The sequence below is a fragment of the Salmo salar genome, chromosome 15, assembly GCF_965601325.2.
Source record: "Salmo salar chromosome 15, fSalSal1, whole genome shotgun sequence".
Taxonomy (NCBI): Eukaryota; Metazoa; Chordata; class Actinopteri; order Salmoniformes; family Salmonidae; genus Salmo; species Salmo salar.
The window spans coordinates 44,894,940-44,911,838 of record NC_138305.1 but is presented as its reverse complement, the minus strand read 5'-3'; the positions used below and the strand labels follow the sequence as shown (position 1 = coordinate 44,911,838).

The 16,899-nt window shown below is 45.1% G+C and overlaps 1 protein-coding gene across 1 annotated transcript in view; it reads right to left on the bottom strand.

The window, feature by feature from the left end:
- Positions 1-836: 836 nt before the first annotated feature.
- The window catches only part of LOC106571425 (tubulinyl-Tyr carboxypeptidase 2), a 39,172-nt gene continuing 23,109 nt past the window's right edge, over positions 837-16,899 (bottom strand). The window contains exon 7 of the mRNA XM_014144510.3: positions 837-6,020. Coding sequence (XP_013999985.1) covers positions 5,951-6,020 — 70 coding nt within the window. The 3' untranslated portion in view covers positions 837-5,950. The remainder of the gene's footprint in view (positions 6,021-16,899) is intronic.

The following is a 16,899-nucleotide window of genomic DNA, read 5'->3' as shown; positions in this document are numbered from 1 at the left end:
ATGAGGGAGCCTGCAATTGGCATGCTGACTGCAGGAATGTCTACCAGAGCTATTGCCAGATAATTGAATATTAATTTCTCTACCATAAACTGCCTACAATGCCGTTTTAGAGAATTTGGCAGTACGTCCAACTGTCCTCACAACCGCAGACCACATGTATGGCATCATGTGAACAGTGACCCATGGTGGCGGTGGGGTTATTGTATGGGCAGGAATACGCTACAGATAACAAACACAATTGCATTTTATTGATGGCAATTTGAATGCATGCAAATACCGTGAGGAGATCCAGAGGCCCATTGAGGCCCATTTTTTGTAAGATATCTTTGACCAACAGTTGCATATTTGTATTCCCAGTCATGTGAAATCCATAGATTAGGGCCTAATGAATTTATTTCAATTGACTGATTTCCTCATATGAACTGTAACCCAGTAATATGTTTGAAATTGTTGCATGTTGCGTTTATATTTTTGTTCAGTATAAATCTGCTCTCTGTGTCGTTGCATATCACAGCTGCTGTAAAACAGATTCATAGAGACATGGAATCCTGTACCGGACTATATACAGAGCGATATCAGTACAGCACTATCCCAAAGAACTAGTAAGACCATAGCCTACTGGGGAATGTTATGACATTTTGTAATTTATATTTACTCTGATGGGGTCAAATCTACCTGGTCTAGTTGTGTGATATATTCAAATCTGGAATGATTTGATTGAATACCATATGTGTACATCCGTTATGCCTGTGCCCCATGAAGAAATGTATTTCACATTATTTCATAACCTATTATCTGTCCTACCTGTTGAGTAAGAAATGACAGCAAAGACAGAATAAAAACATAAATCATTTTTTATTACAACACATGGTAGAGTTGATAAAAACCGTTGTCAACGGATCAGTGTAACAGTAGGAGTTGGGAGGACGTTATCTTCCACCAGCGTTCAAAATACAAAAATCACATACATGGAGAAAACCAGGGACGGATTCTAAAGTCTAATTTCAATAGAATAGTGGTTCGGTAAGAAATGCTACCATTTGTTCTGCTATTGATCTACCATCAATACTTTTCCTTTTCAGCCAATGGGACAAATAGATCAGCCCTTTCCAGAAAGATATGACAATAATACCAGCCAACTGGTAGCACCAGTGGCATTAGTATAAAAGAGAACACTCAACACCCAGAGTTCTAGTTACATACATTCCCATTTACGAGAAGAGGCCAAGACAGCACTCCTCATGAAATGCATGTTAATACAGGAAAAGCAGTCTCATCTAAAAAGCCGAATTACAGTGACGCAAAGGTTGACTTCCACAGTCCACATCATGCTTTGTAAACACCTAAATATTCAGTAACACCTTGTCCCAACCACACATCAGCAATTTCAAGTTATCAACCACTAAATGCAGTAGGTGGTGGTATATTATAGTGGTGGTAGCTGGTTTAGGTTACTCATATTTGCAGTTATTCAGATAACTTGATTCTTTCTCTTTTTTAAAAAAACACACCATTAGGTAAATACAAAATGGATTAAAAAATCTAGTCGTCTTGAGGAGTGGTACTATTTTTCTTTAACCGTTATCCAATTGGATGGTACTTAATTTTTCAAGCCTATTCAGTGGTCAACTGCACAAACATAGCAAGACCTTTGAAAAATGATACTGCTACAATGTGATGTGCTTCTTTAAAATCACACCTCGTCCAAAGAATATCATCACCATCACAACAGTGTTTTCAGCACGTCATAAAAACAACAACCAGCACGATTAAACACTGCACTCAGTAACAGATTTGTTCAAGAAACAGCGAAGAATCACCAATAGAACACTAAACAGTTAAGAGCACAAATCTATTTAAGCTACATCACTTAGAGTATTATCTTTCAGTTCCCAGATTTGCAGCAGTGAAAGCAGTCTTTCCTCCCAGTAAGGGTTCGATTCAATCTGGAAAGCTGAAGCGTTAGATATGCAGTGGGTACGGTAAATGCAGTCTCCACTAAAGCGGACATTGCCTTTAAATTTCAATCACGCTGTAAAGCTGAACTTCCGCAATGTGAATTGAAAAGAGCCCAGTCTTTTTTTTTTTTTTACGGCAGTGTTTAACAGAAAGAATGTTAAACCTAGCCTGTATAGATTAGACAAACAATTGTATTGTGTATAAGTGAAGCACATGGTGCTTCTATAGAGAATTGTAAAACCAAAGTCATACACTACATGGCCAAAAGTATGTGGACACCTGCTCGTCAAACATCTCATTCCGAAATCACGGCGATTAATATGAAGTTGGTCCCCCTTTGTTGCTATAACAGCCTCCATTCTTCTGGGAACGCTGCGGGGACTTGCTTCCATTCAGCCACAAGAACATTAGTGAGGTCGGCACTGATGTTGGGCGATTAGGCCTGGCTCGAAGTCTGCGTTCCAGTTCATCCACAAGGTGTTCGATGGGGTTGAGGTCAAGGCTCTGTGTAGGCCAGTCAAATTCTTCCACACCGACAAACCATTTCTGTATGGACCTCGCTTTGGGCATTGTCATGCTGAAACAGGAAAGGGGCTTCCCCAAACTGTTGCCACAAAGTTGGAAGCACAGAATCGTCTAGAATGTCATTGTACAGTCGTGGCCAAAAGTTTTGAGAATGACACAAATATTAATTTTCACAATGTCTGCTGCCTCAGTTTGTATGATGGCAATTTGCATATACTCCAGAGTGTTATGAAGAGTGATCAGATGAATTGAAATTAATTGCAAAGTCCCTCTTTGCCATGCAAATGAACTGAATCCCCCAAAAACATTTCCACTGCATTTCAGCCCTGCCACAAAAGGACCAGCTGACATCATGTCAGTGATTCTCTCGTTAACACAGGTGTGAGTGTTGACGAGGACAAGGCTGGAGATCACTCTGTCATGCTGATTGAGGTCGAATAACAGACTGGAAGCTTCAAAAGGAGGGTGGTGCTTGGAATCATTGTTCTTCCTCTGTCAAACATGGTTACCTACAAGGAAACACGTGCCGTCATCATGGCTTTGCACAAAAAGGGCTTCACAGGCAAGGATATTGCTGCCAGTAAGATTGCACTTAAATCAACCATTTATCGGATCATCAAGAACTTCAAGGAGAGCGGTTCAATTGTTGTGAAGAAGACTTCAGGGCGCCCAAGAAAGTCCAGCAAGCGCCAGGACCGTCTCCTAAAGTTGATTCAGCTGTGGGATCAGGGCACCACCAGCACAGAGCTTGCTCAGGAATGGCAGCAGGCAGCTGTGAGTGCATCTGCACGCACAGTGAGGCGAAGAATTTTGGAGGATGGCCTGCTGTCAAGAAGGGCAGCAAAGAAGCCACTTCTCTCCAGGAAAAACATCAGGGACAGACTGATATTCTGCAAAAGGTACAGGGATTGGACTGCTGAGGACTGGGGTAAAGTAATTTTCTCTGATGAATCCCCTTCTTCCGGGCATCCGGAAAAAAGCTTGTCCGGAGAAGACAAGGTGAGCGCTACCATCAGTCCTGTCTCATGCCAACAGTAAAGCATCCTGAGACCATTCATGTGTGGGGTTGCTTCTCAGCCAAGGGAGTGGGCTCACTCACAATTTTGCCTAAGAACACAGCCATGAATAAAGAATGCTACCAACACATCCTCCGAGAGCAACTTCTCCCAACCATCCAGGAACAGTTTGGTGATGAACAATGCCTTTTCCAGCATGATGTAGCACCTTGCCATAAGGCAAAAGTGGAACAAAACATCGATATTTTGGGTCCATGGCCAGGAAACTCCCCAGACCTTAATACCATTGAGAACTTGTGGTCAATCCTCATGAGGTGGGTGGACAAACAAAAAAAACGAATTCTGACAAACTCCAAGCATTGATTATGCAAGAATGGGCTGCCATCAGTCAGGATGTGGCCCAGAAGTTAATTAACAGCATGCCAGGGCAGATTGCAGAGGTCTTGAAAAAGAAGGGTCAACACTGCAAATATTGACTCTTTGCATCAACTTCATGTAATTGTCAATAAAAGCCTTTGACACTTATGAAATGCTTGTAATTATACTTCAGTATTCCATAGTAACATCTGACAAAAATATCTAAAGACACTGAAGTAGCAAACTTTGTGGAAATTAATATTTGTGTCATTCTCAAAACGTTTGGCCACGACTGTATGCTGTATGCCTCTTCCAGAGTCAGTTTGGAACTCGGTAGTGAGTGTTGCAACCGAGGACAGACGATTTTCACACGCTATGCGCCTTCAGCACATTTCCACTTCACAACAACAGCACTTACAGTTGACCGGGGCAGCACTTGCATGGTAGAAATTTGACAAACGTCTTGTTGGAAAGGTGGCATCCTATGACGGTGCCACATTGAAAGTCACTGAGCTCTTCAGTATTGGTCATTCTACTGCCAATGTTTGTCTATGGAGATTGCATGGCCGTGTGCTCGATTTTATACACCTGTCAGCAACAGATGTGACTGAAACAGCCGAATTCACTAATACACATACTTTTGGCCATGTATATTTAAGCTGGTTATTTTGTGCTTATAGTCTTTCAGACGGCTGGTACCAATAGTGTTGGCCTTGGTGGTATACTGTCAGACTAGCAGCACCATTCACAATTTGATCATTAGAATAAATAAAAAAATCATTAGAAACATAAGAACTGATATGTTCTCAGTTCTTTCAGGATTCAAGAAAATGAGACTGGATTTCAATTCTGCTGCAATCTCGAAACTATTTAGATTGAGGAAGACATACAATGATCTATCATTTCTGTTTGATGTGCATAGCTTGTTTAACCAAAAGCTATAAAATGTGATATTGTTCAGTTGGCACCCTTCTGGATATCTGATTACTTTTGATTACTACAACAACAAAAAATCAAAACAATCTTAACACCGCATCATGGCAGTTGAGATGGCATAGAAGCCCTGATTTGACTGACGTGCCTGTCTTGTGGTGTTCAGTTCAGTATTTGCATTCTTAACTTCAAGATTATGTGATAGGATTCAGAAAGGCCTCAGGTTAGGAGCTACATAACATTATCATACATGTTTTCGTATACGTCTGTATACTGAGGTGTAACAGAGTTGACATTTGAATCAACTCAACGTCACGGTCAAATTCTCTTGGGATTAAAAAGGTAATGTTCTGGCTAAGCGCCAAAGCATCATTGTCACAAGCTTTGACTTCCTTTAAAGATGAATTGATCTGGGTCAGGTTTCCCAAAAGCATCTTAAGCGATGGTTCTAACGTTGAACTTAGCCTTAACTACTTAACATCCTCTACAGGCTGTTACAACAACCGTTCAATCTATAGATTCATTATATATATTTAAAAAAATTATGATCAGTCACACTATTTGATCCTTTTTACATGATGTCGGCAATCTTTTTTAACCCACAGATTCTCCGTTTTTAAAAATGAATCTTCACATTGTAAAAGTAAATGAAATGTGGCTGTTGCTCTCCTTCACAAAAGCACAGGCTATACAAAAACAGATTAAAAAAAACTATGTAGAGAACTCCACATGCGTACTTCTCTAAACGCACGAGAGGTCTTGATATGATGTCTCCATGCAATTTAGGCATCAGTCCTTTATTAAAAACATAATAGATATGTATGCAAATGTATAATGTGGCTAATGCATGTGTGAAGGTGTATAATGAAACACACCTCTTGTTCAGGCTTTTGTTCGTCTGGTCATGAAGGACAGGAAATATATACCTTTGATATATTCAATGTATTTGTTCGTACTGGATGTAAACCTCCAGTGTAGCACTGAGCATAATGTCATCATCTTCACCCTACAGAAGAGGCTGGCAAAACCCTAGAAATACTTTACAATTATGATATACACAATGTCTGGTAAATATATTTGAGGGTGTGTGAGGCAGACTGGGGGGGGGGGGGGGGGGTCAGAGTGGAGACCAGGAGAATGTAGTCCAGTTCCAAGGAGTCTCAGATGCGGATCTGGTAGCCGTCGGTCAAAGTGCTGAGTTCTGCAGGCTTTCGATCCAGAGCCGCAGGTCTGAAAGAGAGAGAGAGAGAGAGAGAGAGACAAGACAAATGTAAAATCAAAGTAAGACCCACCCAGTAAGGCACATCACACACTCAATAACTTCCTATTGAAATGATTACAGTGTCCTTAAAAATGTTTAAATAATGAATTATTCCATCTAGTTTGTTTAATATAAGGAATGTGAAGTGATTTAAACTTTTACTTTTGATACTTACTAAGTATATTTTAGCAATTACATTTACTTTTGGTACTTAAGTATATTTAAAACCAAATACTTTTAGACCTTTACTCAAGTAGTATTTTACTGGGTGACTTTCACTTTTACTTGAGTCATTTTCTATTAATGTATCTTTACTTTTACACAAGTATGACAATTGGGTACTTTTTCCACCACTGGACACACTCAATAACTTCCTATTGAAGTGATTACAGTATTGGACACCTCAGACCCACTCAATAACTTCCTAATGTGATCCTCCCCACACAGAGCAGAGGTAAGACTTTTTCCTAGCCACCGTGCTTCTACATCTGCATTGCTTGCTCTTTGTGGTTTTAGGCCGGGTATTTGTAAAGCACTTTGTGACAACTGCGGATGTAAAAAGGCCTTTATAAAATACATTTGATTGATTGATTAAAGATAAATGGGGGACATTTGACTAAACCATTTGCTCATGTAAAGTCTGGGGCATCCTTTAGTGTCACAGTCTGGGTGGAGTACTGTTTCAGTGTGGTCACGTAGACTGGCTCCCCATAGGTTCTCATCAGCATAGTGGCCTTGTCCTTGTGCTGAGGAGAGCAAAGACGCAGGACTTTCTGACCCACATGCCCATACACGCACACACCTTACACCGACCTGAGGGTGGCAGGCTGTCAGAACCATGCTGTCAGAACCATCTGACACCTATTGTTTAGCTCACAGACGTGAAGGTGAGTGATACAGAAAAAGTGTTTTGTAAAACAAACACGTTGAGTTTATCAGAGGCCAATAGAGGAAGAGGGAGTGGAATAAAGAGAGGCAGGGGGCAGATAGAAAGGGAGTAGAGAGGGAGAGAGAAAGAAGAGAAGGGTTTGAAGTGTGAAGCAGCGGGATAGTCTCAGTCAGCCAGTCATCTCTTTTTAATCCTGCTTTGTGGTGGTGGTGTCCCGTCAGCTCAGCCCCGCACTGCTCCAACACACAGCATAGCACTTCCCCTGTCACTGCTATCATGCTTACACCCACACACACACACACACCTGAATTCTCAGGCCCTAAATAACCACACACACACAGCACCTTCCCTCTGACAAAAATACATTTCAGTCCAGATATCAAAGAGAAGAGGTATTTCTAAAAAGAGGCTTATGGGTTAGACCTTCATAAATAAGCTCTCTCCAAAGTAACAAAGGTTTCTTATTTCTCCTCGAATGTCTTCGGTGTTCAATATTCTGCTTGACTTAAAGCCCTGAAAGCACTTCTCCTGCCTGTGCTTCTCTCACTCCATTCCCTCCCTCAGAGTGCGTTTCCTGCTCACCATCCTTTCCCATTGATTCCCATCCACCCCAGCTCCCTCTGCCAGAGAGAGTGAGAGCAAGAACTCATCTCAACATCAAACCAGTCCAACAATGCAGGCGGTGTAAGCGTGTGCGTATGCTGGTATGTGTGTATCTAAGACTACTTCCTCAGTACCCTGGACAGCACACCTACTCCCTCCCCTGCTGCTCTGATCAATAGCATTCTGTCTTCCAGGGAGAGGTATAGGGGGAGCACAGAGCCCAGGCTTTCAACACCCAGCGCACCCAGTCAGTCGATCAGTCAGCCAGACAGGCGTCAACTTTCTCTGAGTACACCATTCTCACACAGTGGCTTACAAGCAGCCCTGGTTAACAGCCCATCCTTCACCACAGGCCACGGAATTAACATCATTCCTCAACACAGAGAAACACCACTCTGCTTAACTATTCAGACTAAAGCCTGTAGACTTCACTAAGTCCTCTGGGAGAGCACAAATTACCTATTGGTAGGCTTTCTGTTTCAGTGCTGATCAAAACAATTACAACTGTGTTGATTGAGCCCCTGTACGGATCACAGCCTATGCATGGGTTTCACAGCTGATTACACACCGTAGAACAAAGAGCTTTGTTAAAGAATAATAGAGGAGAGGAGAGAAGAGAAGAGGAGATGAGAGAAGAGGAGAAGAGAAGAGAGAAGAAGAGAGGAGAGGAGATGAGAAAAGAGAGGAGAGGGGGCTGGACTGAAGAGGAGAATCTCAGAGCAGCACAAGGACAGACACAGCAGTCAACACCCAGCAGCCAGCCCAGCCCACTACAGAATAGCCACCCAGCCAACTACAGAACAGACAACACCAGCACACTACAGAATAGACAACACCCAGCTCACCACAGCCCACTACAGAATAGACAACACCCAGCCCACTACAGAATAGACAACACCCATCCCACTACAGAATAGACAAGACCCATCCCACTGCAGAATAGACACCCAGCCCACTGCAGAATAGACACCCAGCCCACTGCAGAATAGACACCCAGCCCACTGCAGAATAGACAACACACATCCCACTACAGAATAGACACCCAGCCCACTACAGAATAGACAAGACCCATCCCACTACAGAATAGACACCCAGCCCACTACAGAATAGACACCCAGCCCACTACAGAATAGACACCCAGCCCACTGCAGAATAGACACCCAGCCCACTACAGAATAGACAGCCAGCCCACTACAGAATAGACAACACCCAGCCCACTGCAGAATAGACAACACCCAGCCCACTACAGAATAGACACCCAGCCCACTGCAGAATAGACACCCAGCCCACTGCAGAATAGACAACACCCAGCCCACTGCAGAATAGACAAGACCCAGCCCACTACAGAATAGACACCCAGCCCACTGCAGAATAGACACCCAGCTCACTGCAGAATAGACAACACCCAGCCCACTGCAGAATAGACAACACCCAGCCCCCTACAGAATAGACACCCAGCCCACTACAGAATAGACACCCAGCCCACTGCAGAATAGACACCCAGCCCACTACAGAATAGACAACACCCAGCCCACTGCAGAATAGACACCCAGCCCACTGCAGAATAGACACCCAGCCCACTACAGAATAGACAACACCCAGCCCACTGCAGAATAGACACCCAGCCAACTACAGAAAAGACAAGACCCATCCCACTACAGAATAGACACCCAGCCCACTGCAGAATAGACACCCAGCCCACTACAGAATAGACACCCAGCCCACTACAGAATAGACACCCAGCCCACTGCAGAATAGACACCCAGCCCACTGCAGAATAGACACCCAGCCCACTGCAGAATAGACACCCAGCCCACTACAGAATAGACACCCAGCCCACTGCAGAATAGACACCCAGCCCACTGCAGAATAGACACCCATCCCACTGAAGAATAGACAAGACCCATCCCACTACAGAATAGACAACACCCAGCCCCCTACAGAATAGACAAGACCCATCCCACTACAGAATAGACAACACCCAGCCCCCTACAGAATAGACAAGACCCATCCCACTACAGAATAGACAACACCCAGCCCCCTACAGAATAGACAAGACCCATCCCACTACAGAATAGACAACACCCAGCCCCCTACAGAATAGACAAGACCCATCCCACTACAGAATAGACAACACCCAGCCCCCTACAGAATAGACAAGACCCATCCCACTACAGAATAGTCAACACCCAGCCCCCTACAGAATAGACAAGACCCATCCCACTACAGAATAGACAAGACCCAGCCCCCTACAGAATAGACAAGACCCAGCCCACTGCAGAACAGACACCCAGCCCCCTACAGAATAGACAAGACCCAGCCCACTACAGAATAGACACCCAGCCCACTGCAGAATAGACACCCAGCCCACTACAGAATAGACACCCAGCCCACTGCAGAATAGACACCCAGCTCACTACAGAATAGACACCCAGCCCACTGCAGAATAGACACCCAGCCCACTACAGAATAGACACCCAGCCCACTGCAGAATAGACACCCAGCACACTACAGAATAGACACCCAGCCCACTGCAGAATAGACACCCAGCCCACTGCAGAATAGACACCCAGCCCACTACAGAATAGACACCCAGCCCACTGCAGAATAGACACCCAGCCCACTGCAGAATAGACACCCAGCCCACTGCAGAATAGACGAGACCCATCCCACTACAGAATAGACAAGACCCATCCCACTACAGAACAGACACCCAGCTCACTACAGAATAGACAAGACCCATCCCACTACAGAATAGACAACACCCAGCCCACCCCCTACAGAATAGACAACACCCATCCCACTACAGAATAGACAACACCCAGCCCCCTACAGAATAGACAACACCCATCCCACTACAGAATAGACAACACCCAGCCCCCTACAGAATAGACAAGACCCATCCCACTACAGAATAGACAACACCCAGCCCCCTACAGAATAGACAAGACCCATCCCACTACAGAATAGACAACACCCAGCCCACCCCCTACAGAATAGACAAGACCCAGCCCCCTACAGAATAGACAAGACCCAGCCCCCTACAGAATAGACAACACCCAGCCCACCCCCTACAGAATAGACAACATCCAGCCCACCCCCTACAGAATAGACAACATCCAGCCCACCCCCTACAGAATAGACAACAGCAAGCCCAGCCCACTACAGAATAGATAACAGCCAGCCCACCCCAGCCCACTACAGAATAGACAAAATCCAGCCCACTACAGAATAGACAACACCCAGCCCACTACAGAATAGACAACACCCAGCCCACCACAGAATAAAGATGGCGCCGGACCGGATAACAAGTCTAACATTTTAAGTATTCCTAACTAATTGTGTTTTTTATTTGTTTCTCTGCATTGTTTGTAACTTTTTTTTACTTATCTTGTACATAATGTTAATGCTACCGTCTCTTATGACTGAAAATAGCTTCTGGACATTAGAACTGCGATTACTCAATACGGACTGGCAGAATCCTTTTTTTCCTTTAACGAGTCCGACGAGCCCAACGTGAATGATATACTGCTTTCCCGGGAACAAGCCCAGATCCCTGTCATTTGCTTGAAGAGAAGGCAGAGAAAAAGGTTCCAGAGGGTGGGCTGCCTTCCGAGAGTTCGTAGGCGATCAAATAAAGCCCCACTTCCTTTCATTCTGCTAGCAAACGCAGAAGATTAAACTACCAACGGGACATTCAAAACTGTAATATCTTATGCTTCACGGAGTCGTGGCTGAACGACTACATTATCAACATACAGCTGGCTGGTTATACGCTGTACCGGCAGGATAGAACAGCGGCGTCTGGTAAGACAAGGGACAGTGGACTATGTATTTTTGTAAATAACAGCTGGTGCATGATATCTAAGGAAGTCTCGAGGTTTTGCTCGCCTGAGGTAGAGTCTCTCATGATAAGCTGTAGACTACACTATCTACCTAGAGAGTTTTAATCTGTATTTTTTGTAGCTGTCTACATACCACCACAGACTGATGCTGGCACGAAGACCGCACTCAATGAGCTGTATTCCTCCATAAGCGAACAGGAAAACGCTCACCCAGAGACAGCGATCCTAGTAGCCGGGGACTTTAATGCAGAGAAACTTAAATCTGTCTTACCAAATTTCTATCAGCATGTTAAATGTGCAACCAGAGTGAAAAAAAACAACTCTGGACCACCTTTACTCCACACACAGAGACGCATACAAAGCTCTCCCTCCAATTGGCAAATCTGAACATAATTCTATCCTCCTGATTCCTGCTTACAAGCAAAACTAAAGCAGGAAGCACCAGTGACTCAATCAATAAAAAAAGTGGTCAGATGAAGCAGATGCTAAGCTACAGGACTGTTTTGCTAGCACAGACTGGAATATGTTCCAGGATTCCTCCGATGGCATTGAGGAGTACACCACATCAGTCAGTGGCTTTATCAATAAGTGCATTGATGACTTCGTCCCCACAGTGACCGTACGTACATACCCCAACCAGAAACCATGGATTACAGGCAACATCCGCACTGAGCTAAAGGCTAGAGCTGCTGCTTTCAAGGAGCGGGACTAACCCGGAAGCTTATAAGAAATCCCGCTATGCTTCATACTTCATCGGCTCTGACGCTCGTCGGATGTGGCAGGGCTTGCAAACTATTACAGACTACAAAGGGAAGCACAGCTGAGAGCTGCCCAGTGACACAAGCCTACCAGATGAGCAAAACTACTTCTATGCTCGCTTCGAGGCAAATAACACTGAAACATGCATGAGAGCACCAGCTGTTCCGGAAGACTGTGTGATCACGCTCTCCGCAGCCGATGTGAGTAAGACCTTTAAACAGGTCAACCTTCACAAGGCCGCGGGGCCAGACGGATTACCAGGACGGGTACTGCGAGCATGCGCTGACCAACTGGCAAGCGTCTTCACTGACATTTTTCAACCTCTCCCTGTCCAAGTCTGTAATACCAACATGTTTCAAGCAGACCACCATAGTCCCTGTACCCAAGAACACTAAGGTAACCTGCCTAAATGACTACCGACCCGTAGCACTCACGTCTGTAGCCATGAAGTGCTTTGAAAGGCTGGTCATGGCTCACATCAACACCATTATCCCATAAACCCTAGACCCACTCCAATTTGCATACCGCCACAACAGATCCACAGATTATTAAATCTCTATTGCACTCCACACTGCCCTTTCCCACCTGGACAAAAGGAACACCTATTCATTGACTACAGCTCAGCGTTCAACACCATAGTGCCCTCAAAACTCATCAATAAGCTAAGGACCCTGGTACTAAACACCTCCCTCTGCAACTGGATCCTGGACTTCCAGACGGGCCGCCCCCAGGTGGTAAGGGTAGGTAAAGACACATCCGCCATGCTGATCCTCAACACAAGGGCCCCTCAGGGGCGCGTGCTCAGTCCCCTCCTGTACTCCCTGTTCAATCATGACTGCACGGCCAGGCATGACTCCAACACCATAATTAAGTTTGCCGATGACACAACAGTGGTAGGCCTGATCACCGACAATGACGAGACAGCCTATAGAGAGGAGGTCAGAGACCTGGCCGAGTGGTGCCTGGACAACAACATCTCCCTCAACGTGATCAATACAAAGGAGATGATTGTGGACTACAGGAAAAGGAGGACCGAGCACGCCCATTGACGGGGCTGCAGTGGAGCAGGTTGAGAGCTTCAAGTTCCTTGGTGTCCACATCACCAACAAACTAACATGGTCCAAGCACACCAAGACAGTCGTGAAGAGGGCACGACAAAACCTATTCCCCCTCAGGAGACTGAAAATATTTGGCATGGGTTCTCAGATCCTCAAAATGTTCTACAGCTGCACCATCGAGAGCATCCGGACTGGTTGCATCACTGCCTGGTATGGCAACTGCTCGGCCTACTACCACAAGTCACTACAGAGGGTAATGCGAACAGCCCAGTACTGTACATCACTGGGGCCAAGCTCTCTGCCTCTATATCAGGCGGTGTCAGAGGAAGGCCCTAAAAATTGTCAAAGACTCCAGCCACCCTAGTCATAGACTGTTCTCTCTGATACCGCATGGCAAGCGGAACCGGAACGCCAAGTCTAGATCCAGAGGCTTCTAAACAGCTTCTACCCCCAAGCCATAAGACTCCTGAACATCTAATCAAATGGACATGCAGACTATTTGCATTGCCCCCCCCCCCCCCCTTTTTATACCGTTGCTACTCTCTGTTGTTATTTACATTTACATTTACGTCATTTAGCAGACGCTCTTATCCAGAGCGACTTACAAATTGGTGCATTCACCTTATGATATCCAGTGGAACAACCACTTTACAATAGTACATCTATATCTTAGGGGGAAGTGTTAGAAGGATTACTTTATCCAACTGTGCATAGTCAACTCTACCTACATGTACATATTACCGCAACTAACCGGTGTCCCCGCACATTGACTCTGCACCAGTACCCCCCTGTATATAGTCTCGCTATTGTTATTTTACTGCTGCTCTTTAATTACTTGTAACTTTTATTTCTTATTCAGATTTTTTTTAAACTGCATTGTTGGTTAGGGGCTCGTAAGTAAGCATTTCACTGTAAGGTCTACACCTGTTGTATCCGGCGCATGTGACTAATACAATTTGATTTGAATTGAATAGACAACACCTAGCCCACCACAGAATAGACAACACCCAGTCCACTACAGAATAGACAACACCCAGCCCACCACAGCCCATACAGCACCGACAACAGCCAGCCAATCTACTGTAAGATAGTAGGAGATACGAACAGTAATGACAATGACAAGGCCCTTCGTCTGACCACTCTTAGCTTTCCTTGTCTCAACAACCTCATTGAATATTTCACTTCTCCGAAAACAGGTGGTTCCCTTCCATGCAGTATTGTAGTCCATTAGAATTACCTTGCATTTGATATTAAGAAACCGGGTGGGTCTAGAGACTCTAAAATGTATTTCCTTCAAAAGCAACGGTTTCTTGGAGAGTGGGCTAAACCTCTAATTGATAAAGCCAGATGACATCTACACAGAGTGATAGAGTAGTGCGCTGTCCTCGAGCATTCTGTCTCCCTGTCTGACTACTGTTTTCCATTGCCTGAGAGGAAGATCCCAAGGAGGAATACAATATTCATACATACCCCATCATATAGCTTCATCGCCATGGAGACTAGTTCATCTCTATCTTCAACTTGCATCTCCTGCAAAGTCTTTGTCTATAAAGTGAAGTTCATTTCAGCCTTTCTATCTCAGCTTTACATTTCTGTGTGTATGAGAAGGATCGCTCTGGGCTGAAACCACCTGCTGAGCAGAGCTCTGGATAACTGCATAGAGTGTATTACCTCCGGACACATCTATGGGTTCATCTACTGAACCATTCATCCACAACAGAGGAGATTTTCCAAGCTATTCAGGGATACATCACGCTCTCAGTGTAGCTTTCATTCACCAATTAACCAATTAGATTTAATACGTTCATAAACCACTGTGGGAATAAAAATCCAGTCTTCACAAATCAATGTTATTTGGCAGCGCACATTCGCCCCATTAAACAAACCCAATATCTACAAATCTCCGAGCGGCGCCACTCGATGAGCAGGCAGTGGATGGAGGGAGGGCATTAGCAGGCTTCCAGAGATCTGTTAGAGTTACTCTCCACTCTTTGTACACAAACTCTGACTGCTGATGACATTTTCTGAGGCGCTGGCTGAATAAACATTTCTATAACATGGATAGACTGTGTCGGTTGCGTCTGGATTTGAGGTGAATAATTGAATATGTGGTGACAGAGGGACACTGCTCCCTAGGGGGCGACATGGTGAGACATGGGACACGAGGACATATCAGGGGGTGGAAAAGACTCTCTTCCTCAATAATTAACATCTCACAGGAGGCGACAGCCAGAGAAGTGGGTGTCTAAGAACAGGCCCAAAATAACTCTGTCAGATTGGGGGGTGGTGCTGAACACATAGACCTTGGCCTGCAGCCCCTCTTTAAATGTCACTGTTGTTCTCTTAGAAGAGCCCCCTCCCACTCCTTTGGTCTGTCAGGATAGACAATGTACTTCATTCTTCTCAATTACTACGGTGTAGAAGCCACTTCAAGTGGTGATTACGCACACGCACGGACTCACATTCACAAACGCATACACACATAAATGTACGTAAGCACGCACGCACACACACACACAAACAAGCGTGCACGTGCACACACACAAAAACATGCACACACACACCAGATGCCTAAGGATAAAAGGTTTCCCATCATGTCAAATCACATCACACACACCTGTAATGCAGGCATGACAGAAATCCCCTGGCCATTTCACTGTGTCCCTTCCCACAGAGGCATAGGTTACATCATTAGGCTTTGGGTTGATTGGTACTATGATAAAAACTAAGTATCAAGCCTATCTCCTCTGTCGGAGATGGGCTGGGGATTACCAGAAGGCATCTGTCTCATGCATGTGGATCCTCCTCTCCGTGTCTGTGTTCCCTGAGCGACGCTGCAGCTGCTGCACTGAGTCCAGCCCCAGATCCTATTACAGCCTCTGCCTGCCCTCTGCCAGCTGAGAGGAGACCAAACCAGGCCAGGAGGATGGGAAAAGAGGACTCATCTCGCCAGATAGCAACAGGGCACTGCGTATGTGTGTGTGTGCGTGTGCGTGTGTGTGCTTGTGTGTGTGTGTGTGTGCTAAGTAAAATCTAGTTTGCTTTTAAATAAAGTATCAGTGAGAGTGGGAGACAGATGACTCTCCGGAGTTTCTCTCCGAGCCTCCATCTTGTCAGAGGAACTCTCCCTTGACAACACTTCCAGTCCAGTTACTCTGTCTATCTCTGTGTGACATTCTCAGTCAACAGCAGACTTAAGCATAGCCCAGAGGAACTAGGGGAGGTGACCTGAGAGTCCATGCATAAATCCCAGGATGCCTTCTGCACAGAATTGAGGTAGAAGTTGCCCTTCAGTTGCCCAACACAGATCTAGGATTACACTAGCCCCATTCCTAACCTTAACCAATAGAGGATGAGACAAGATCTGGCTCTGTATCAGTGGTTCGTGAGGAGGGGCAACATCTTCCAACTCCACTCAACAGTGCACATATCCCAGCAGCCTCTTTGTCAGGGCAGGGTCTTCCTGAATCCTCCCAGTGTGCTGGTGAGTGATAATAGGAGTGAACACTTTCCTTCTATAAGAGACATTATGCTGGCCTGGCTGGGGCTTTCAGAAAACAAGTACTTCTCCCTGTGATTATGCTGCTGTGCTGTCAGAATGGACCATCAACCCAGCAGTAGTGTACACTCACACGTAGGCTACATACCATAGGCATGCACATTGCACACATTCACTCCCTCGCCTACACACTCA